General features: G+C 43.0%; 1 protein-coding gene and 1 non-coding gene across 3 annotated transcripts in view; both read right to left on the bottom strand.

Moving 5' to 3' along the window:
* The window catches only part of LOC147611443 (uncharacterized), a 131291-nt gene extending 127174 nt beyond the window's left edge, over nt 1–4117 (bottom strand). The window contains exons 1-2 of one of the 2 annotated variants that reach the window (XM_086784542.1): nt 3706–4117; nt 3494–3532 (exon numbers count right to left, since the gene is read on the bottom strand). In XM_086784542.1, coding sequence (XP_086640668.1) covers nt 3494–3532; nt 3706–3853 — 187 coding nt within the window. In that variant the 5' untranslated portion in view covers nt 3854–4117. Of the gene's footprint in view, nt 1–3229; nt 3533–3705 lie in introns of those variants that run through there. The other variant, XM_086784541.1, reaches the window with a different exon arrangement.
* Nucleotides 3951–4148, bottom strand: LOC147611442 (U2 spliceosomal RNA). The gene has a single exon (XR_015263841.1). It is a non-coding gene; the product is annotated as a U2 spliceosomal RNA (small nuclear RNA).
* Nucleotides 4149–23889: the final 19741 nt, after the last annotated feature.

Genomic DNA, 23889 nt, shown 5'->3' with positions numbered 1-23889 from the left:
ATGATGAGTGTGTGCAATAAACTCAAGCACAATTAGGTTATAAGATGAAGACTTGTACTCGCAAAGAGGCTTGAGATGTGTGCAAGTGATATGATTTCATTGCTTGAAATGGCCCCCTTTTATACGAGGAGGTACACCCTTGCGCTTGTACATCAATGTGGGATATATCCCTTTGCTCATGTGGCTTCATGCTAGGCTTTGCACTTTCTTGGCTACTCAACTCACTCCCTACCTCTTCCTTGTGCTCTTTGGCATACCACATTTCTCAACAAGAATGGCAATGACGCGATCCATTATTGTCCACCTATGCCAAACATGCCATAAGACACTTGAAGATGAAGGGGAGAGTGAGGGACCTTTGTTCTTTAATCTACCACACTACCATAATATGGTGGTAGAGGACTACCATACAGATTGGGTCATAGGTTGGAGAATCTAATGAACTAGCTTGCAATGGCTTGTATATGGCCCTCTTGTTGGTCAAGCCCTCTTCATGAATCCATGTCTATGCATGGTCCATAATTGCATCCACTATGGCAGTAGGCTCTATATTTAAAATGATTTTATCTGCACTTCAACCTCTGTACATAGATTTCTTAAGATTGCATTACATGTATGATAATTCAAAACCATAAGATGAATTCTTGATTGTATATATATGCTCTCTACTTCATATAGATGTCCCCTTTGATCATCATATTTACTAGGTGTATGTAATCGGCAGCATGGTTGGCATCTTTCTACAAATCTTGATGAACATGAGCAAGTTCCATGACTAGTCCAAGGCATATCCTTCATATATAAACATTAGCAACATAGCCTAGAGAGCCTATGATGCTATAGCAGATTTGGCAAATGGACTGCCACCTCCAGGAGCAGCCTATCCTTTTCCACATCCACCTTAATGAGTCCAAGCTTGCAGGCACTTGGGTACCTTCCTTTTCTAGTTCTTGCTTCTTCTTATGATTGCCATTTTTTTATTCATCTCAGCTATATGCAAGAGCTATATAAAAGGCATTTATAGATCTTGGGTAATCTTATTTGGTTTTGTGAAATGGGCCAGCTTTTCAGGACCTTTATGTCTATACATTGTGAAGCTAAGACAAGTGAATCTCAAAATGCTAGATCAAATCGATACATCTAGGTTGGATGTCTCGTTTTCCAATTGTAGTTAAGGCATGGCTCTCATCTATCACCTGATAGGCACTTACATTTTTGGTTGTCCATTCAACAAGCTGCTTGACATTTGGGACAATCATCGCATAATCTGTGTGGCACTACTTGTAATAGGCACAGCTACTGATGAACGACCAAAGGACGCTAAGGCTTTCCAAGGAGCTGCAGCAAAGAAAGAGGACTAGCCCTAGGGGATGGAATTCCTTGGGCATAGCTACTGATGAACAACCAAAGGACGCTGAGGTTGTCCAAGGAGCTATAGCAAAGAAAGAGGACCAGCCCTAGGAGATGGAATTACTAGACCTCAACACTGATGCTTTCAAGGAACCACCCTAGTCTCGCAAGAGGGCAGTAAACCACAAGGAGGTGAGGTCCCACCCCATACTAACAAGAGAACCATGTTGCAATGGGAGCATGACCCCCTATACGAGGTCATTTTAATCCTGCTAGCGTATTATTTAATGCAGAAGAAAGAGTGCAAGAGGAGATTCCCAAGTATCTCTCCCACCCACCCATAGATCCATGATTTATGACGAAACCATTAAAGGCTTGCCAAAAATCTTTCTCATCTCGAGATCCCATTCATAAGGTCCTTCTCATGCGGCTTCACCTTAGGCAACCCTTCAAATAGTGGCTATAGAACACGCCCATCGAAGAGTGAGGAGGATATAGAAGGCCGACAGAAGATAGGGCATTTAACAATGTAGAGATGAAGAATCGGCCCCAAGCAGAGGCTCCACTATCTTCGTAACCCAAATTGTTGGGCCACATATCGCATTGTGCACTAGTTAACCAAAGGGTAAACCCATGCATAGATACATGAGGTGGAAGGAATATGAAGCCAAAATCTGAGTGGGAAAATTCAGTACAAAGTCCTCTTTCTTCTCCCAGAAGGGCCCCTTGATGTGGACGTCTGTACATCCTTATCATCTTTATCTTTGGTTCTATTGGCTGGAACTATCCTGGAATGTCATTGTGGTAGACCACACCTGCGTGAGCATTCAACCATGGGTTGCTTAGAATAGCATCCACCTCATCCAATTGTGCCACCTTGAACAAACGTTCCCCAAAAGCCAGCAAGGCATCCTCCAACGTCTCAGCAACCCGAAATCAGTTTTGACTTCTTCCGCTTCCCTCTGATCATCACAGTGGCTAAGATCATGCCACTAGTGTTGTCCATCGTCGTAGCAGCTTCAGCTGCTCAACCACATGGTCCTGGATGATGTCCTGTAAGGCTCCTCCATCAAAGAGTAACCTCGAGTATTGGGAGAACCAGAGAGCCGTGTATGTGGGAAAGTTTGAAGCCCGCGAACCGGAGTGAAGAATGCCTCCACTTTGGTATATGTTTGGGCCAACAGAGAAAATTTGGAGAGATTTAGTGTGCAATCCTTTTCCCTCGCAAGAGTACTTACTTGCAACCTTACCATTTTTTCAAAGCTTCAATGACCAACATTGGCCATTTCTGTCCACAGCCAGCCTCCTCTGAATGGCGTGTATGCGGTCTTGTCTGGCTGTACTTGCCGGTACAGGCAGCAGAGCACCGTCGACAAGAAAAGCACAAAACATATAATGAAAACCTTAACATACGTTCTCCTTGTGAAGGTAGTCTATCGATCCCGTGAATGAAAGAAAATTGTTGCTGGTCTGTCACCACCAACCAGCATTCTGCACTTGGATGTGCACTATGAACAGGTGCAGAACCAAAGACCCGAAACCATGCAGTGTCGTGTCGTGCCCGTCTGGCACCAAGCTTGGGATGCACTAGCATGGCCAAGCGTGCACCCAGTTTTGGGCAAAACCCAAAATGGCCCGCAATTTGCACTTTTGGAGTCCGCCCAGCCCATGCGTCGTCCTCTGCTGGTCGGCCTGCTCGACTGCCTCGTCCTGGCCCCGTATAAGGGTAGATCCAGCCCCACTCATGACACCTTTCATGCATTGCAGCCCTCAGCTCTGGCAGCCTCCAAGCAGCCCACCAGGAAGCAGGAAGGGTCATCTATCTGTGTGATCTTCTGTGGCAGCCCACAAGGAGAAAATGCAAGTTCCTTCAGTTCAGTCAGTGTTCCAAAGACAAGTCAGTGAGCTGGATAACAGATACGGAGCAAGAGAAATCAGTTAAGAGTGATGAGTGAGAAAAATGCCTCCACTTTAGTATTATGTTTGTTGGGAGGGAGAGATTGAGTGTGCAATCCTTTTTCCATTTTTCCAAAAGCTTCAATGACCAACAATGAGTGAATGGCCTGTATGCAGTACTGTAACAGCACCATCCATCGACGGCGGCGAAGCACAAACAAACATAAGTTTTCCTTGCTTGTGAAGGTAGGTAGAGTCTTATCAATCCTATGAAAACTGTCGCTACCTGCATCACCAAGAAGGCCAGATGCCTTAGTACCAGAAGAAGAGGAGTCTCAGAACTTAGTAGAGTACCAGGAGCTCCATAGAGACTATTATTGCTATTGCATAGACTCAAAAGCTGCTTCAACAACCAAAGGGTCAGGTCAGTGGGGATTGATATTTTGAATTGAAGTGTACCCGATTGGGAAGTGGACCTTCCGCTGGCTGCTGCTGCTGCTGCTGCTGCTGCTGCTGCTGCATCATCTGCGACGACGGGGAGAAGCGCAGGGCTTTTGAAGGAGGCGTTCCGTTCTTTGCCGTGTGCGATCATCATCATATCCTCCATCCGATCTCGCTCTCTTCTGCCAAAATCCCACGCTCTTTCTTTCGCGCGCGCGCAGGCAGAGGACCTTCCTTCCAGTTTGGAGTTTTTATATAATTATCTTGGGTGCGCCGGGCCTCTGAGGCAGTGCAAAACAGAGGCGACGCGCGCAGCCCCCGGGCAGCAAGCTGCCGGAAGGGGGCTGCCCCCATGAAAGAAATTAGGTTAATATCATGTGGCCCGATGGGCTACGTATCAGATATTAAACTGATAAGAACAGATACTGCACTTCATCTCAGCCATGAGGCCGAGAATGGCACGACGATGTTCACCCCACGCCTTTTATACCAGCCCACGCACGGCTTCCCTTTATGGGATCGATAGATAGATCACCCGCTGCCCGAGAGATTTCTACGCGCATGTGCGTCACGGCTTGATTCAAACTTTACTTATGCTCTTGGTCATCTCTAACAAGAGCATAAGTAAATTTCCGTTAAGAGGGAGACACAAAGCCATGAGACCCCACATGACCTCTACACGTGTATCCCCTCACTCGTTGCTTCTGATTTCTTGCCAGCCTTTTTTGGATAAGAAAACGACCTCACCTGCTCAGCGAATTAACGGGACGATAAACCACCAAACGAGATGTAACGTAGAACAATCACTTGCCTTTTGTGTAACTCGGGGAAGAAGAGTAGTCTTGAAACTTGTAGTGTGCTTAGCAAGTTTTGATCTTGAAGTTCTTTTCCTTTTTCTTCTTCTTCTTTTTTTTTAAATATTTTTTTTTGGGGGAGCTTTAATCAAGATTTTCTTTTATTACTAACCTGCTTAATAAATACTTGCTAAATTTCAAAAAGACCAGTATTCTTTATTTTCTCTGCAAAACCTTAAAAAGACCTTATTCTTTTACGCACAAAAAAAAAGAAGAAGAAGAAGCCTTAATAGTCCTAAAAAGAACCACATTTTCGTAAGGTGAAAGAATCTAATAAACAACCTACACACAATACGAGGTTATTGCAAGAAGAGGCTTAAGATATTGCAGGCTCAAATAAGTATGTCCGGGGGGTTATCACTTCTTCTTTTTCTTCCAGTATTAAGACAGAGTGTTCCTCGGTCAACAAGCATCATGGGTCCCTCATCCTCTGAGCGTTTCCACAGACTCTAGCACGGCCATCTCCGATCATACGCCCTTGCAATGGAGCAAACTGATGGGGAGGAACTGGAACCGACTCCGTTTCCTACTAGGAAATCGAGAGTTAATAACCTTCTACTTATTACATATGATCTGTTTGTTGAATACACTGAGAGGAAGCCATTGGGAGGCTGAAAAGGGAGAGGCATGTCGGATGGATCACGGAGGCAGTTTTCCAATGAAAAGGAGAGGTATGCGGATGGATCATGGAGGCACGGATGCATACTAGCAATGCCTCGCAAAGGCACCATAGTGTGCGCCATTTTGTCGTGCAACGAATGACGGAAAGGGGACTCCTCCAACCCTTCTCCACTTCAATTGAACTCTTTCTTGAAAACCATATCTTTCCTCATTCGAATCCTTGACAACTGCGCCGCTTGTTCCAAGAGGCTTTGTTCGACTTAGGGAAAGAGCATGAAGCCAAACTTACGAAGCTTAAAAGGGCAATCGATTGTAACCTCTTAGGCCAATGAAGACAGTTTTGAGGTCGAACTAGCCAAACTCTGACTTCTATTCCAATCAAGCAAGGAGTTTGAAAAAAAATTAGGATTTATTGATAGTGGCGTGCACGTCACAGTCTAATGTCCTATGAGACTTGGACCTCATTAGGTAGGCCCAGTCACTCCCACCACTGCACAAGTGCATGGTTCAAGAAGGTAACTTTGTGTATGGGTACATGTAAGAGCTAACCTTCAGTATTGAAGACAACATGTTCGAGTCCACATTCTTCATGATCTCCGTGAAGGAACTATAGCTAAAGAAATCCTTTTGGGAAGAAGCTGGAAAAGCAGTAACAATTTCCACATTCATTCAGATTTCCCACGAGGCTGCATTGGGGTAGTAGGGATCTCAAGTCATTCTATCTCTAATAGAACACAAGCCTATGGACCTTACTGTGATGAAGATTCACTGTGTAGCACCTGCACCTTTCACCATAGTGCCAGTTTTTTACCCTCCATCCTTAGAGTCCAATGAAAAAGAATACTCATCCTCAAAACGTTGCCAAATACCATGGTAGAAAACCATAGGCTTTTGCTTACAAAAGGTGGGTACCTAAAGAAAGCCATACATTGTGGTTGGAAGGCTCTAAAAGCACTCCACACATGAAACACCCTTAAGATATGAACCTCAACAGCCACCAAGCTAGGTAAGAGTGGTCCAAGATCATCCTATCTTACATGTCCCTTTGCAAAACACACAAACCTAGGTGGGAGTAGCGCCGTTTCCAGAACTAGTACAAGTGGAAAGAAAGACAAATAGAAAAGCTGGTAAGTTCATGAAGAATAGAGGGTTTAATTTATGGATGGAATTAGAGAATATTCCTTTTTCCATAAACTTAATGTAACAATTAGAAATTTCTCCTAGCTGTAAAAAACAACTCTACCAAAAGCCAACCTAAGCACTACTCTAGGTGAGTGTCTACGGTTATGATCTAAGTCTCTACCATAACCTTCTTGGTAAACTAGTCCAAAAACTTATAATCTAATCTCATAAATAAGATTTTTAAGTAATCACACAGCTCTCACCTTCTCTTTTTACATGCATTTAAATCACCTTCACTGCCTCTCATTTTCTTGATGAAATCAAAGCAGTGCGCACCCTCGAGCTCTCTCGTGCTGATACAATGCTGTGCCACCTTATCGGATGAATTGCCTCATCTAGCGTGGCTCCCTCTCCTTCCTTATCCTTGACCCATAAAAAGGAGCCTAAGGGTGTGCATGAACACAATGAGCTAGTCAAACATTTTGTGGAACTGTTCTCCCCCTCAAGTGAGTGAATTAATTTTGAAGATCTATTTTCCTTGGAACCAAATAAGCGCAAACTTCCTATGTGCACAGGGAGACAATGCCGTGGACCCAACCCAAAATCAAAGAGAAATATTTCTCTCGTCACATGATATTGGAGAAACTTAGAGTTATACAAGAAGCAGTCATCCTTGGATCACTCTCTGACCGATATGGTATTAGACAGTGAATGAAGTCTTCACTTATTTTGTGCCATGCCAGAGAGTCTACATGTCAATATGTATATCCAAGGTCAGCACTCATCACAATATGAATCAAGAGCTTAACAATTCTAAAAGAAGACATAAGAGCTAGTTTTGTAAAAACCTTCAATAATATTATCAATGCTTCTTTTTATGGACTCAATTGTACAAATCAATTTTGTTAACACCATGAATTTAAGGCTATAAACACCTTAAGAAGAAGATGTTCAAAGAAGAATAAGAAGATGTTAATACCAAAACTTACACTTAAATGTTTTCAGATGGCATGACCTCATTTAGCTGGAGTGCCAGGGCTATCTCTGGTGGAAGACCAGATGATCAGATGACCGCCTTCGCTTTTGAGCATCTTGCTTCTCAATCTAAACCTAAACAAATTTCCCTAACTATCAATTTTGAAGAACTCTTATTTCCAGCTCAAGAGGATCAGGGACACCGATGGTTCAGAGGTCTACACATTTCTCCTTACCCTTTAGACCACCATCGCCCGTGAGAACATCATACTCACCAATAGTTCACAGGTCTACACATTTTTCCTTACCCTTTGGCAATCCACCATCGCCCATGAGAACATCATTCTCACCATGATTTAAGGGATACTTGAAGTAGTGGATACAACAGTTCTGTATGCACCCCTACTTCCCAGCCTTTAAGCCCCATCAATCTATATATTAACTTTTATCTTATTTTGTATCACATAAACATATTATAACTCTCCCATGTAGAGCCGACTTAGACTGGGGTGATTAAGTCATAAGATCTTATTATACATAAAATTCAAATAATAAAAACATATTTTTTAGCTTTCTAATTAGTTTTTTAGACACTAAAGGATTGTTTGGAAATTTTTCCATCTCAACTTGTATGGATTTATTCAATTCCAATAGTCGAGATGATGTTAATGTACCTTAATAAAATAGTTGACAAGATAGGGAATAAAGAAATGAAAGGATATAGTCTTGCATATAGCTATGTCAAACTTTTTTTAAAAGGACTTAGACCCTTACTTGCTGCTTGTAGTAATCATGGGTGCTAGTAAAGATGTACCCACAATGAAGGCCGTGATGATGGGATAGAGCTATATTTAAATATTTTACAAATTAGTGATCTCAAACAAGAACTTTTCGAGGGGCTCCAGTATTGGGATGAGGATTATCACTCTTGTATAATTGAACTACCTATAGGAGATATCGAGATGATACCCCAAATTGTAATCATTTTCCACACGAGTTGGAAATTGTAGGCGTAGTAGATCATTATTGGGTCTTAGACATTGACAATACCTTTGATGATAGTGAATTCTGTGAGGAAGTCCTAGAACTCAATTTGCTTCTACTTGTCCACAAAATTTGCATCCCTGAAGAATTTATTATCCTTAGAGGCCTTGCTAACTTTTAAAGGATCAAGGCAAAGTATGGTCTTGTATAACTTGGAACTCCATTTTTGGGCTATGATTATAAATAAGTGTTTGTATTCAGCTAAGAGTTTGTCTTTTCTAATATAATCTTTTGCATCCCTTATAAAAAGTGAAATAATGAGATTCTAAAAATCAACTTGTGGGAACTATCTTGACAATTATAAGTTATTTTTCCAATGGCATCTATTTAATAAGGAAGTTACAGATCGTCTTGTGATGGCCAACTCAACAATTAGATGGCATCTATTTAATAAGGAAGTTGTAGATCGTCTTGTGATGGCCAAATCAACAATTACGTAGTGCTAGTGTGCTGATGAGCATGAAAGAAAGCTTGATAGATCCTCCAAATAAGATTGCAAGGAAAGGGAGCCACATTTACTTCCACTCTTTATTATTTACTTCATTGCCATTATTTCTTTAGGAATTTTTGATTTGGACTATCGAACGCACTCTAATGGTAGTGGTAGAGTCTTGAAAACATAGTCCTTTGGTTATCTAGCTTTTTCTTTATTATCATTGTGTCCTCAATGTTATTTTATGTGGATCATTGAACACACACTAATGGAAATGGTAGAGTATCATGATTTATCCTCAAGATTATCTTAATTGGATCATTGAACACACACTAATGGTAATGGTGGGGTATCATGCTTTATCCTTTATCTGTAACTTTGAATAGTCACGACACTTAGTTTTTTCGCTCCTAAAATATCTTCTTAGGAAGAAAATGGCTTTATTTCAAGGTTATTTTAGTTGGATCATTGAAAAGACACTAATGGTAATTCGGACTCACCGGGGCGGATGTGGAAAAGGATCGGCTGATCCTGGAGGTGGCAGTCCATTTGCCAAATCTGTTGTTGTAGCATCATAGCCCTTCCACTTGGCTCTCTAGGCTATGTTGCTAATGTTTATATATGAAGGATATGCCTTGGACTAGTCATGGAACTTGCTCGTGTTCATCAAGATTTGTAGAAAGATGCCAACCATGCTGCCAATTACATACACCTAATAAATATGATGATCAAAGGCGACATCTATACGAAGTAGTGAGCATATATATACAATCAAAGAATTCATCCTATGGTTTGTAGAACGATGCCAACCATGCTGTCGATTACATACACCTAGTAAATATGATGATCAAAGGGGACATCTATATGAAGTAGTGAGCATATATATACAATCAAAGAATTCATCCTATGGTTTTGAATTATCATACATGGTATGCAATCTTAAGAAATCCATGTACAGAGGTTGAAGTGCAGATAAAATCATTTTAAATGTAGAGCCTACTACCATGGTGGATGCAATTATGGACCATGCATAGACATGGATTTATGAAGAGGGCCTGACCAACAAGAGGGTCATATACAAGGCATTGCAAGCTAGTTCATTAGATTCTTCAACCTATGACCCAATCTGTATGGTAGTCCTCTACCACCATATTATGGTAGTGTGGTAGATTAAAGAACAAAGGTAGCCCAATGTGTTGTTCTTCATCACTATCATGAAACAAGTGGCCTACCCTACCAATAAGACGGACGGCGTGATGAGGCAATGCAAGCTAGTCCATTTAATTTTCCACATATGACGCAATCCGTGTGGTAGTCCTCTACCACCATATTATGGCATAGGTTAAAGAACAAAAGGTAGCCAATGTGTTGTTGTTCACTACATTGCAAGTGGCCTACCCTACCTTCAACAGGATGGATGGTGTGACGAGGTAGTGCAAGCTAGCCCATTGGATCTTGCCACCTCTAATCTGCTAGTCCTCTACCACCTTATTATAGCATCGATTGAAGAACAAAAGGTAGCCAAATGCACTGTTTTTCACTACACTCGACGAGTGGCCTACCCTGTCTTTGACAAGATGGACGGTGACGAGGTGCTTGACTTTATCGAGCTGGAGCGCCAAGATTATCTTTGATAAGCATGGGAAGTGAGGAGGTCCAGGCCTAGTGAAAGAGCTAATGACGAAGCCCAAGATGCCAACAAGGGTCAAGAGGAAGGAGACAAAGATCCACCCTTGGGCATAGCTACTATACTGATGAACAAACAAAGGATGCCGATGCTTTCCAACAGATAAAGAGGAACATCCCCCGGGGGATGGAATTCCTAGAGGAAGTGGACCAGGGGGATGGAATTCCCAGCCAATGCTTTCGAGGAAGGAGACAAAGAGCCACCCTTGGGCACAACTTTGATGAACAAAAAAAGGATGTTGAGGCTTTCTAAGGAGCTGCAAAACAAAGAAAGAGCTGTAGTCCTAGGGGATGGAATCCCTGGACCTCAACACCGATGCTTTTGAGGAGCCACCGGTCTCGCAACAACAAGAGGGCAACAACCACAAGAAGGAGGTGAGGTCCCACTCGGTACTAATTAGAAAACGATGTAGCAATAGGCACGTGACCCCCTATGTGGTCATTTTAATCCTTCTAGCTTATTCCTTAACGTGGAAGAAAGAGTGCAAGAGGAGATTCCCAAGGGGGATGGTCACCAGTGGTGGAGGGAGCTTTTCATGGCTACCCTCTCTCTCTACTTTGAACACTCTCCCTCTAACTATTCCCACCACCATTTTCGCCTACCACCTCCCACCCCCCAACCCAACCTAACCCAGCCTAGCCCCCTCCACCACCAACCTTGCTCCTCCCTTTCTCTCTCTATGTATTACCATCTTCCCTTCCTCTCCTCTCTCTCTCCAACCATCTCACATCTCTCCGTTGTCTCACTCTCTCCTTTGTCTCACATCTCTCTCCAACCATCTCACATCTCTCCATTGCTTCTCTCTCTCTCTCTCTCTCTCTCTCTCTCTCTCTCTCTCTCTCTCTCTCTCTCTCTCTCTCTCTCCCCCTATTCATCGCTTTGCTCACTCTCTATATCCTCCTCCTCTCTATCCTTATTCATCTCTTTGCTCACTATCTATATCCTCCACTCTCTCTCCCTCTGTCCTTCTCTTTGCTCACTCTCTCTATCCTCCCTCTCCCTCTCTCTATCCTTCTCTTTGCTCTATCTCTCCCTCTCTCTCTATCTATCGCTTCACTAATTCTCTATATCCTCCTCTCTCTCTCTCTATCTCTCTCTCTCTCTACATATATATATATATATATATATATATATATATATATATATATATATATATATCCTTCTCTTTTCTCTCTCTCTATCCTCCTCCCTCTCACTCACTCACTCTCACTCTCTCTCTCTCTCTCTCTCTATATATATATATATGTATATATATATATATATATATATATATATATATATATATATATATATATATATTTTATCCTTCTCATTTCTCAACACAGTACACTTGACTCATGTTATTCGTATAGATCCTTCGAGTCTACAAACTTAACACTACCTTATTCATCTACACAATACACAACATGTCAATTCTTTATTGCTTTGTATGACATTTTGAGTACAAACATTGTTGAAACTATCAATGATATCTTATTGATATTGCAAAACCCCAACATGCATTGCTCTTGCCCTCTCTCTCTCTCTCTGTTTTCATATGTAAAATAAGATCATGACATAATCATAACAATTGTTAAACCCAATCACTTGAACATTCATAAACAAGTATGTTCATTGCACTACAATGGCACCTTCATCAAGACATCCTCCACAACATCCTCTTCAAGATGCTCACCCCACGCCTTTTATACCAGCCCACGCACGGCTTCCCTTTATGGGATCGATAGATAGATCACCCGCTGCCCGAGAGATTTCTACACGCATGTGCGTCACGGCTTGATTCAAACTTTACTTATGCTCTTGGTCATCTCTAACAAGAGCATAAGTAAATTTCCGTTAAGAGGGAGACACAAAGCCATGAGACCCCACATGACCTCTACACGTGTATCCCCTCACTCGTTGCTTCTGATTTCTTGCCAGCCTTTTTTGGATAAGAAAACGACCTCACCTGCTCAGCGAATTAACGGGACGATAAACCACCAAACGAGATGTAACATAGAACAATCACTTGCCTTTTGTGTAACTCGGGGAAGAAGAGTAGTCTTGAAACTTGTAGTGTGCTTAGCAAGTTTTGATCTTGAAGTTCTTTTCCTTTTTCTTCTTCTTCTTCTTTTTTTAAATATTTTTTTTTTGGGGGGCTTTAATCAAGATTTTCTTTTATTACTAACCTGCTTAATAAATACTTGCTAAATTTCAAAAAGACCAGTATTCTTTATTTTCTCTGCAAAACCTTAAAAAGACCTTATTCTTTTACGCACAAAAAAAGAAGAAGAAGAAGAAGCCTTAATAGTCCTAAAAAGAACCACATTTTCGTAAGGTGAAAGAATCTAATAAACAACCTACACACAATACGAGGTTATTGCAAGAAGAGGCTTAAGATATTGCAGGCTCAAATAAGTATGTCCGGGGGGTTATCACTTCTTCTTCTTCTTCCAGTATTGAGACAGAGTGTTCCTCGGTCAACAAGCATCATGGGTCCCTCATCCTCTGAGCATTTCCACAGACTCTAGCACGGCCATCTCCGATCATACGCCCTTGCAATGGAGCAAACTGATGGGGAGGAACTGGAACCGACTCCGTTTCCTACTAGGAAATCGAGAGTTAATAACCTTCTACTTATTACATATGATCTGTTTGTTGAATACACTGAGAGGAAGCCATTGGGAGGCTGAAAAGGGAGAGGCATGTCGGATGGATCACGGAGGCAGTTTTCCAATGAAAAGGAGAGGTATGCGGATGGATCATGGAGGCACGGATGCATACTAGCAACGCCTCGCAAAGCCACCATAGTGTGCACCATTTTGTCGTGCAACGAATGATGGAAAGGGGAGTCCTTGTTGACACCAACCCTTGTCCACTTCAATTGAATTCTTTCTTGAAAACCATATCTTTCCTCATTCGAATCCTTGACAACTGCGCCGCTTGTTCCAAAAGGCTTTGTTCGACTTAGGGAAAAAGCATGAAGCCAAACTTACGACTTAAAAGGGCAATCGATTGTAGCCTCTTAGACCAATGAAGACAGTTTCGAGGTCGAACTAGCCAAACTCTGGCTTCAATTCCAATCAGGCAAGGAGTTTGAGAAAAAATTAGGATTTATTGATAGTGGCGTGCACATCACAGTCTAATGTTCTATGAGACTTGGACCTCATTAGGTAGGCCCACAATCACTCCCACCACTGCACATGTGCATGGTTCAAGAAGGCAACTTTGTGTATGGGTACATGTATGAGCTAACCTTCAGTATTGAAGACAACATGTTCGAGTCCGCATTCTTCATGATCTCCGTGTGAAGGAACTATAGCTGATGAAATCCTTTTGGGAAGAAGCTGGAAAAGCCATAGCAATTTCCACATTCATTCAGATTTCCCGTGAGGCTGCATTGGGGTAGTAGGGATCTCACGTCATTCCGTCTCTAACAGAACACAAGCCTATCAACCTTACCATAATGAAGATTCATTGTTGGTAGCACTTGCTCCTTCACCATAGTGCTAGTTTTTTACCCTCCATCCTCAGAGTCCCCAATGAAAAAGAATACTCATCCTCAAAACGTTGCCAAATACAATGGTAGAAAACCATAGGCTTTTGCTTACAAAAGGTGGGTACCTAAGCCATACTGTTAGATTCTCGTAACACCACTACGGGCGTTACCACAAGAGGGGACACCACCCAGCCATAGAGGAAGAATGAGGATTGCCCCTCATCCCCCAGGCTATATAGTGTGTGGCCTGCCGTCCACACTACCCTAGCCGCCCATGACTCCACATGGGCATCCTCTCCCACTGAACCCTGGATGGCCACGTCCTCGACGCTCCGACCGAGGCGTTGACGCTAAAGCCCCGTCTGGCCATCCGGTCTGCCATCAGTCACACGCGTTACAGCCTACGTGACATTACTCCCCCTTAAGAAGAGTTTTCGTCCTCGAAAACAAACTGGGGAAACCTCTTGGAAATTGCACTACGGCGTTCCCAAGTAGCTACCTCCTCATCCCTGTCTGTCCATTTAACAAGTACCTCCTGGTACACTTTATGTCGGGTTTGTCTGTCACAATACTCTAGAATATTTTTAGGTTTAGGTAGTATCTTTGGTGGCTCTATCAAGTCCACCAAAATCTCTGGAGAAACTGTGTTCTCTAACCCGTGAATTGATTTCTTCAGTTTACTGACATGGAAGACAGGATGGACTTGAGAACTCTCCGATAACTTAAGTTTAAATGCTACGTCCCCAATCTTCTTAAGGATTTTAAAAGGACCACAATATCTTGGAGAAAGTTTATCACACTTTTCCGTTTTCATGGTTTCTGACTGCGCATTTCTGACTGCGCAGGAACCTTGAGGAATACAAAGTCACCTTCTGCAAAGGTCACCTTTCTACGTCCTTTATACGCATAAGTTTTAGCGTGATCCTGAGCGCTACGAATGCTCTCACGTGCGGCTCTGAGCATATTATTCATATCTTCAAGGAAATCCTTGACAGATTGAATCTTCTCCTTTTTTAGGCCTACAGCCATCGGAGATCTCGGCTGGAATCCATACATTAACATGAATGGTGTAAATCCAGTCGTCGCTGAGTGTTTGGAGCTGTTATAGGCAAAATCCAATAAGGGCAAGTACTCTTCCCAATTAGATTGCTTCTTACTAACATAAGAACGCAACATATCCTCTAGAATTTGGTTAACTCTTTCAGTTTGACCATCACACTCCGGATGATCTGCCATACTCATACGCAAAGTAGTATCCAACTTTTTGAAGACTTCCCTCCAAAAATGACTGTTGAACTTTCTATCTCTATCCGACACTATATCTGCGGGGCAGGCCATATAGCTTGTAGAGATGTTTAATAAAGAGTTTTGCCAACTCTGGCGTTTTAGCAGTTTTCTTGGTGGTGATAAACTTTGCCATTTTAGTTAACCTGTCCACTACCACCCACACCGAGTCATTCCCTCGACTCGTCTTGGGTAAACCGGTAATGAAATCCATGGAAATGCTTTCCCATTTCCCCTGAGGAATCTCCAGTGGAGTAGTCCTCCAACCTTGAGACGTTCTTGTTTATTGACCTGGCACTTATTGCATTTCAGCACATAAGTCTAGACGTCCTTAAACAAACTAGACCAATAAAACTATCTTTTTACTAGTGCATAGGTCTTCTGAATCCCGGGATGACCCGCACTTGGACTATCATGACTTTCTTTAAGAATTTGGGCCGAAAGTCACCAATAGTTGGTACACATACTCTACCCTTGTAGAGTAAGTACTTGTCGTGTCAATGGAGTAATTAGCATATTTCTCTCCTCGACGAAGTTTATCACTCCCCTTTTGAGCCGTGGTGGCAGTCAAAGGTGATGAAGGGACTACGTTAGAGCTCTCCGGCTCCAAACTTTACCCAAAAGACACGGCTAGTCTCTCCGGACTAACCTTGGGACTAACTCTCTCTTCCCTTCCCGTTGCACCTTCGGCCAGTCTCTCCGGACTAGCAATCCGTGCCAACGAGGGAGGTGGTCGCGTCTGTGAAGAAGTGCGTACGTGTACAGCGCGCCAGACCTCTGTAAAAGATGGATCGTGCTCACATAAACCACGTAGTGACTCCAAGAAATCATTCTTGAAGACTGTGAAACTAAGTTCATTAATCTGTCGCATGTAACTAAGTGCATCTGCCACCAGGTTATACTTACCTTTCTGGTAACGTATTTGAAGGTCAAACTCCTGTAGAATCTCTGCCCACCGAGCTTTTCTACCCTTCAGTTCACTTTGACTTGAAAGCCATTTCAGACTTTCATGGTCCGTCCGGACCTCAAAAGAAGCACCATATAAATAGTGTCTCCACTTTTTCAGTGCATGAACTATTGCTAGTAACTCTCGCTCGTAAGTCGAGTAGTTACGCTGCGCACGATCTAACTTTTTACTCTCAAATGCAATTGGGCGTCCCCTTTGCATAAGTATGGCCCCAATGGCCTCATTACTAGCGTCTGTTTCCAAGATAAACGGCTCATTTGGATCAACAATAGTCAAAATAGGTGCAACTGCTAACGGTCACCTTGAGCTTATCAAAGCTCTTCTGTTGGGCTTCCCCCAACTAATGTTTTTAGTTTTTGACCGTAAACTGGTCAGTCAACGGGACTGCGATCTTCACGTAGTCTTTCACGTACTGTCGGTAGAACCCCGACATGCTAAGAAAAATATGCAGTTCCTCGAGATTCTTTGGCGCTGGCCATTTAAGAATAGCCTCTACTTTTTCTGGCTCTATCTGGGTACCATTGGCGGATATAATATGGCCAAGATAGTGAATTTCTGTTTCGAAAAATTCACATTTGCTCTTCTTTGCAAATAGTTTGTGCTCTCGCAACAACTTGAACACTAGACGCAAATGCTCTATGTGTTCTTTCTGTGTCTTACTGTACACAAGAATATCATCTAGGAAAACTACTACGAATTTTCCCAAATATGGACGTAAAATGCTGTCCATCAGCATCATAAACATCGCTGGAGCATTGGTTAGCCCAAAAGGCATAACCAAAAACTCAAAATGCCCGAAACGGGTCCTAAATGCTGTCTTCGCAACATCTTCTGCTTTAATTCTAACCTGATGATACCCTGATCTCAGGTCTACTTTTGTAAAGTATCTCGATCCATAGAGTTGATCAAACAACTCATCCATGCGTGGCATCGGATACTTGTTTTTAATCGTTATCTGATTAAGAGCCCTATAGTCTATGCACATCCACATAGATCCGTCTTTCTTCTTTACCAGAAGAATAGGCGATGCCCACGGACTTGAACTAGGCCGAATAAAGCCTTTGTTTAAATATTCTGTCAATTGTTTTTCCACCTCCCGTGCCTCGGAGTGGCTTAATCTATAAGCAAGTTTGCTTATAGGTTTTGATCCTGGCATAACTTCGATGCCATGGTTTACTTCTCTAGATGGTGGTAAGCCATCTGGCAAATCATCACGAAAAACATCCTCAAATTCCTCTAATAAATTCATTAAAGTATCTTCGTACTTTTTCTTTAATGTCTCTTTTGCCTTGGTTTTTTTCTTGTTTGAATCGCATGCATGCCAAACAGGGTTTTTAAACAGTGGGTCTCGTCCAAGGCTATTTTGTTTTCCTTGTTTGTCTACGCAAACATCATTTACAGTTTCATCTACGGAAACAGAATTTAAAAGAGGGTAACAAGCATATACCTCTGCTATCTGGTCTCTGCGGACCGCTGTGCACAGCTCCATGGAGGAAATAAGTGGTGTGGTGGGGACAGTACAGTCACCCTGCAGGGTAATGACTCTACCTCCATGCTCAAAACGTAGCGTATTATGTAAGTAATTCCGAGCTAGACTAGGGCTCAGTAGGGCCCAAGCCATACAACCACTCCCTGCCTAGATATATGTTTGCTCTGGCTAAGTGCATGACCTGAAAATCAAGCGGAGCCTCGTAGTCCTGCATAGATAATGGGACCCCCAACACTACGATATTCCATACCATTTTGTCATATCCGTTGGCTAGGCCAACAGTATACTCATGATCACTCTGGGTCTCAGTCAACCCCAACTTCTTGACTAACGAGTAGTTCAAGAAGTTGTGGCTAGCTCTATCATCAATAAAAATTGTGACTCTACGGCCACCTATGGTGCCATACATGCGCACCATGTCATGCGGACCTATAGTAGACTGCCACATCGCTGGTGTCACTGAACAAGCGTGATACTCATCACAATGACACACTGTCACCTCTTTGAACTCTGCGGAACTGAGAGGGAGTCTCTGCACTTGGAGTCTCTGCACTGTATGCAACTGCGTAGAGGATTTACTATCTTTTTTGGGCTCGTTGCCACTCGTGCTGGCTTTAGGCTTTGGACACTCAGCCTTCGTGTGCCCTACATCGTTGCAATTAAAGCAGCGATTTTCCTTTCCCGCTTTAATATACTGCTCTTTCTTTTGGATTTTGCTGTCTCTTTTCTTCCTGGATGGTCGTGATTTTTTAGACCAATGACCACCTTGTCCTTCCTGGTCTATCCTATCCCCCTGCTTATCACTGCGAAACCCTTTTCTTTTAAGGCGGCCTGACCTCCTCTTCTCACTACCCTCGGCCCTGCTCGAACCACCACGCGCACTACGACGCTTGATGTCATCAAATATCTACGCATACTTAATTTCCTCTTCTAAGTCTTTAGGCGTAAGGGCTCTACGTACTCAAGGTAATCATCTTTGAGGCCTCTTTTAAAGCCTCGCAATGTCTGGAATGCATCGATCCCCTTTAGCTTGAGTACTATCTCCCTATAGTCTGAGATGTACTGAGTCAGGGATTTGTTCTTCATCGAGCACTTGTCCCATAACTCCCAGCTTCTCTCCGTCTCATTAACAGGCAAAAACTCTTTTCAAAACATCGTTTCAAACTCCGTCCAAGTGGCAGGACGAGTTGTCAAACTCATCCACCCACTGGTTTGCCGATTAATGAGAGGCTAGCCTCTACGGGCTATATCTGGCTAGGCTGCTGTCGCAGCTCACTTCGCTAGAAACATGTTGATCGAGTCCTTGTTTCTCTCCTTCTCCTCGCCACCAAAACTAGGTGGCTTTAAGTCTTTTAATAACGATGAAGCTGTCTCTACGGACGGCCCCACAGGCGCATCGGCTTGTACTCCTGCAAACAACCACTAGCAAGGCTATGCTTACCCGTGCCGCAAGAGCTCGGCTACCACGAGGAGTCGGAGTACTAGCCAAGGCAGCTGTCAATGCATCTTGTGGACATGCTCTGTAGTAGCATCGTGACTAAGTCAGCCTGGACTTTACCCATATTGTTCAATTTTGCATTAAGATATTTAAAAAGTCCACTAGAGAGCTCTATCTCTGTCAGGACATCGGCAGGGTCCAATAGGTCATAATCGTCATCGTTATATTCCAAGAGGTCCTCCTCGGTCCCCTTGGCGATGTCGGTGTTCATGTCATCTGGCTCATCAGCTAGAAAGGGGTCATTTGCTATTGCGGCCGCTGCGGGCTCGCTGGGTCCTAAGGCGGGGTCAACAGACGAGGAGGGTGCTGGCGGATCACACGTGATCGACGAGCACACTCCGGACCGGACAACGGTCGGGCGTATACAGCCTGACAATTCGGTCGGGGTTAAACTCGCGACGACCGAGGATAAGAGACCTGAAAACCCTAGAGAAGTAGAAGGCGGTCGGGACACACTACGCTAGCAGACATCTTTAATTCTTGCACAAAGAAAAATGCGAGAACTCGAAAATTACAAAAACGCTAATAAAATGAGCAGTGGTGGAGAGAGAATAGTCGACTGTAAGGGGGGTCGACGACGGTCGCCTGCTGCGACGATCGTGGACTGCTGATTTGTGTTGCGCTGCGAGCCTCTACAAGCGTCGCTACTCCGGGATGCTCCGATCCGAGAGAAAGGTGCCTGCAACTCATAAAAAAAATTAATCTCCGCGCGAAATCCGTACTTGAAACACCCTGGATTATCCCTCCACTGCCGGGAGAGAGGTGCCCGTTTGATTAACAAAAATAAATTAAAAAAATAAAAAAAATATTTTTGTGGCGGCGTTCGTTTGATTTTTTTATTTTTTTAAAAAATAAAAAAAAAATTGGCTGGCCGCTTGCTACTGCTGCTGGCTTGGGTGGCCGCCTGCTGCGTCGGCCTAGCTGGCCGCTAGTGCCAGCGCACTTCACAGCCCCAAACAGTGGCCTTCAGCTCCACAACTCCAGACAGCAACCTTCAGCTCTCCAGACAGCGCCGTCTCTCTCTCTTCACAGTCGTTCTCTCTCTTCGAAGTCGACACCACTCTCTACATTAGACGAAAAGCTTCTCTTCTTCACAGTCGTTCTCTCTCTTCGAAGTCGACACCACTCTCTACATTAGACAAAAAACTTCTCTTTCGCAGACAAGCTCCAAAGCAAAAACAACGACATTGCTTATCTGCAATGGAGCGATTTGGTGTGTGCAACGGAGAGAGAGAGAGAGAGAGAGAGAGAGAGAGAGAGAGAGAGAGAGAGAATTCTTCCTTCCAGTTCTGGCCGCCTCCCTCCACATAGTCCATTGTGGAGATAAGAATAAGAGTTTTTTGAATGGTTGAAAACCATTAAGTGGGCTCCGGTCCCCGGTCACACACGGACCCTGACCCAATCGAAACTCACGCTTTGATACTAGTGTTAGATTCTCGTAACACCACCACGGGTGTTACCACATGAGGGGACGGCCTCTGGCACCACCCAGCCATGAGGAAGAATGAGGATTGCCCCTCATCCCCCAGGCTATATAGTGTGTGGACTACCGTCCACACTAGCCTGGCCGTCCATGACTCCGCATGGGCGTCCTCTCCCACTGAACCCCGGCGGATGGCCACGTCCTCGGTGCTCCGATCGAGGCATTGATGCTAAAGCCCCATCTGGCCATCCGGTCTATCGTCAGTCACACAGGCGTTACAGCCTACATGACACATACATTGTGGTTGGAAGGCTCTAAAAGCACTCCACACATGAAACACCCTTAAGATATGAACCTCAACAACCACCAAGCTAGGTAAGAGTGGTCCAAGATCACCTATCTTACATGTCCCTTTGCAAAACACACAAACCTAGCTAGGAGTAGCGTCGTTTCCAGAACTAGTACAAGTGGAAAGAAAGACAAATAGAGAAGCTGGTAAGTTCATGAAGAATAGAGGGTTTAATTTATGGATGGAATTAGAGAATATTCCTTTTTCCATAAACTTAATGTAACTATTAGAAATTTCTCCTAGCTGTACAAAACAACTCTACCAAAAGCCAACCTAAGCACTACTCTAGTTAAGTGTCTACGGTTATGACCTAAGTCTCTACCATAACCTTCTTGGTGAACTAGTCCAAAAACTTATAATCTAATCTCATAAATAAGATTTTTAAGTAATCACACAACTCTCACCTTCTCTTTTTACATGCATTTCACCTTCACTGCCTCTCATTTTCTTGATGAAATCATAGCAGTGCGCACCCTCGAGCTCTCTTGTGCTGATACAATGCTATGCCACCATATCGGATGAATTGCCTCGTCTAGCGTGGCTCCCTCTCTTTCTCCTTATCCTTGACCCATAAAAAGGAGCCCCAAGTGTCATAGCTTTTGAGTCGCTTGCATTCTGGAGAAGACATCTACAACAAGGTTTTTGACAAAGAAATCAAAATGTAGGACATCACTACATCATTTGGGAGATCACTTGCTCGAGGAAGAGCATCATCATCACTCATGTCGTAATATATGAAAAGTTTCTTGAGCTTCCTCTCGAGCTTCCCCTTTCAGTATCTTGTTCTTAATAAAACCATCTCAACGGAGGTCTTCCAAATCATGCACGACAAACCATCAAGATTAAAAAAAGATTCAATAAATTCTAAAACGACCAATATTCTTAATTTCTATGCAAAGCCTTAGAAGGCCTAAAAAGAGTAATAAATACTTCTTAAATTTCTATGCAAAGCCTTAGAAGGCCTAAAAAGAGTAATTTCTATGCAAAGCCTTAGAAGGCCTAAAAAGAGTAATAAATACTTCTTAAATTTCAAAAATACCAATATTCTTAATTTTTTACATAAAACCTCAAAGTCTTAAGGTAAATAAGGATCACATTTTAGTAAGGTGAAAGAATTTAATAAACAACATGCACATAATACAATTTCAAAAACCTTGGGTTTATGTGGCCAACTGTATACTGCTAAGCTTGTCACAATATATGACAATCTTTCTCTCCACATGCAACCCCAAATTAGCACAAGTAGCTTGTGTAACCAAGCTACATCACATGCTACCACCGCAGCTCCTATGTACTTTGCCTCTGTACTCGACAAGGCAACTGTGGGCTACTTCTTGCTGCTCCATGTCAATGCAACACTCCCCAATGAAAACATAAGTCCACTGGTAGATCTCGTGTCTGAGATGCGGCTTGCCCAATCTACATCTGTGTACCCATATAGCTCCATTGGTACACGTGCTGCATAAAACAATGCATAATCAATAGTGGCCCTCAAATACCGAAGTGTGCGTCGCACACTATCAAGATGTGGTTTACGCCGAACCTGCATAAACTGTCTCTCTAACCCAATAGTGTAGCTCAAATCTGGCTTGCTGATCATGACATAGATCAAACTCGCCACAATCTTCTTGTACATAGTGGGATCCTCCAACACATAACCTACATCCGCACTAAGCTTGCCATTTTGATCTAATGGCACTGAGATTGGCTTACAATCAGCCATCCCATACTTGAATATGTCCAATGCATATTGTCTCTGTGACAGCCAAATACACTCAGGTGTGCGAATACCTCAATTCCCAAAAAGTAGTGCATATCTCCCAAATCCTTCGTCCCAAACTTCCTTTTGAGAAGGCTTTTCACATGCTCAATCTCTTCCAAGTTGTCACCCCCAACAATAAGATCATCTACATAAATGGTGATGATCACAATACCCTTATCACTCTTGCACACATATAAAGAGTGATTTGCTTCTGCCATCATATGAAAACCAATAGTGACAAGATACTCAACAATCTTGTCATGACATGCTCGTGGATCTTGCTTCAACCCATTCAAGGCCTTACGAAGCTTACACACATACTTTGGGTGACTTGTATCCTCAAAACCTAGTGGCTGATCGATATACACCTCTTCTTGCAAGTCACCATGTAAGAATGCATTTTGACATCCATTTGATGTAAAAACCAGCCTTTAGCTATAGCCACCGATCACAACTCTCATAGTTGCCATCTTTGCAACTGGGGCAAATGTCTCCTCATAATCAATCCCATGTGTCTGCACATATCCTTTGGCTACCAATCTAGCCTTGTACCTGCTTATACTACCATCACTGTTATGTTTCACCTTATACACCCACTTACAGCCAATATCTTTCTTGCCTTCAGGCAATGGCACCAAATCCCAAGTCTCATTTCTATACAATGCATCCATCTGCTCATCCCTAGCTTTCTCCCAACACACATTTCTAATCAAAACATGTGGGTTCTATAACCTGCACAACTTTTGCCATATATGCATAGTGATGTGCCACATAACCATCATAAGTCAACCTCTGCATAGGATTTTTGACTCTTCCATATCTTCGTAACTTTGCATTCATGGCTTCCAAAGTCTTCTTCACACCAGGTGTCCTCATTGCTGGAATCCCAAGCTCCTCATCAAGGCTCGTCTCCAAGCCACTAGAATCTCCATCAATAAGTGAATGCCCTACAAAAATGTCAGGCATACCAAGGGGCTCAACCACTTTCTCTTTGCCTTTATGTGATGTACCAACTACATTTTCAGGATTGGTATTATGATGCAACCTGCCACTCCATGGTCTATAAAAAGAACCACTAGATGAGGACTCTCCTGGTCCACTCAATGACTGTGATTGCTGACTTGCATTCTTTCCAACCACATTTCCACTTACATCAGCCCCAATAGCATCCTTTTCAGTAGCATACCAGCTACTCATCTCATCAAATACAACATCC

This window comes from Cibotium barometz, chromosome 47 (genome assembly GCF_041138505.1).
Source record: "Cibotium barometz isolate CiBa-2024 chromosome 47, ASM4113850v1, whole genome shotgun sequence".
Lineage (NCBI taxonomy): Eukaryota > Viridiplantae > Streptophyta > Polypodiopsida > Cyatheales > Cibotiaceae > Cibotium > Cibotium barometz.
This window is presented reverse-complemented; position numbering and strand designations above follow the sequence as displayed.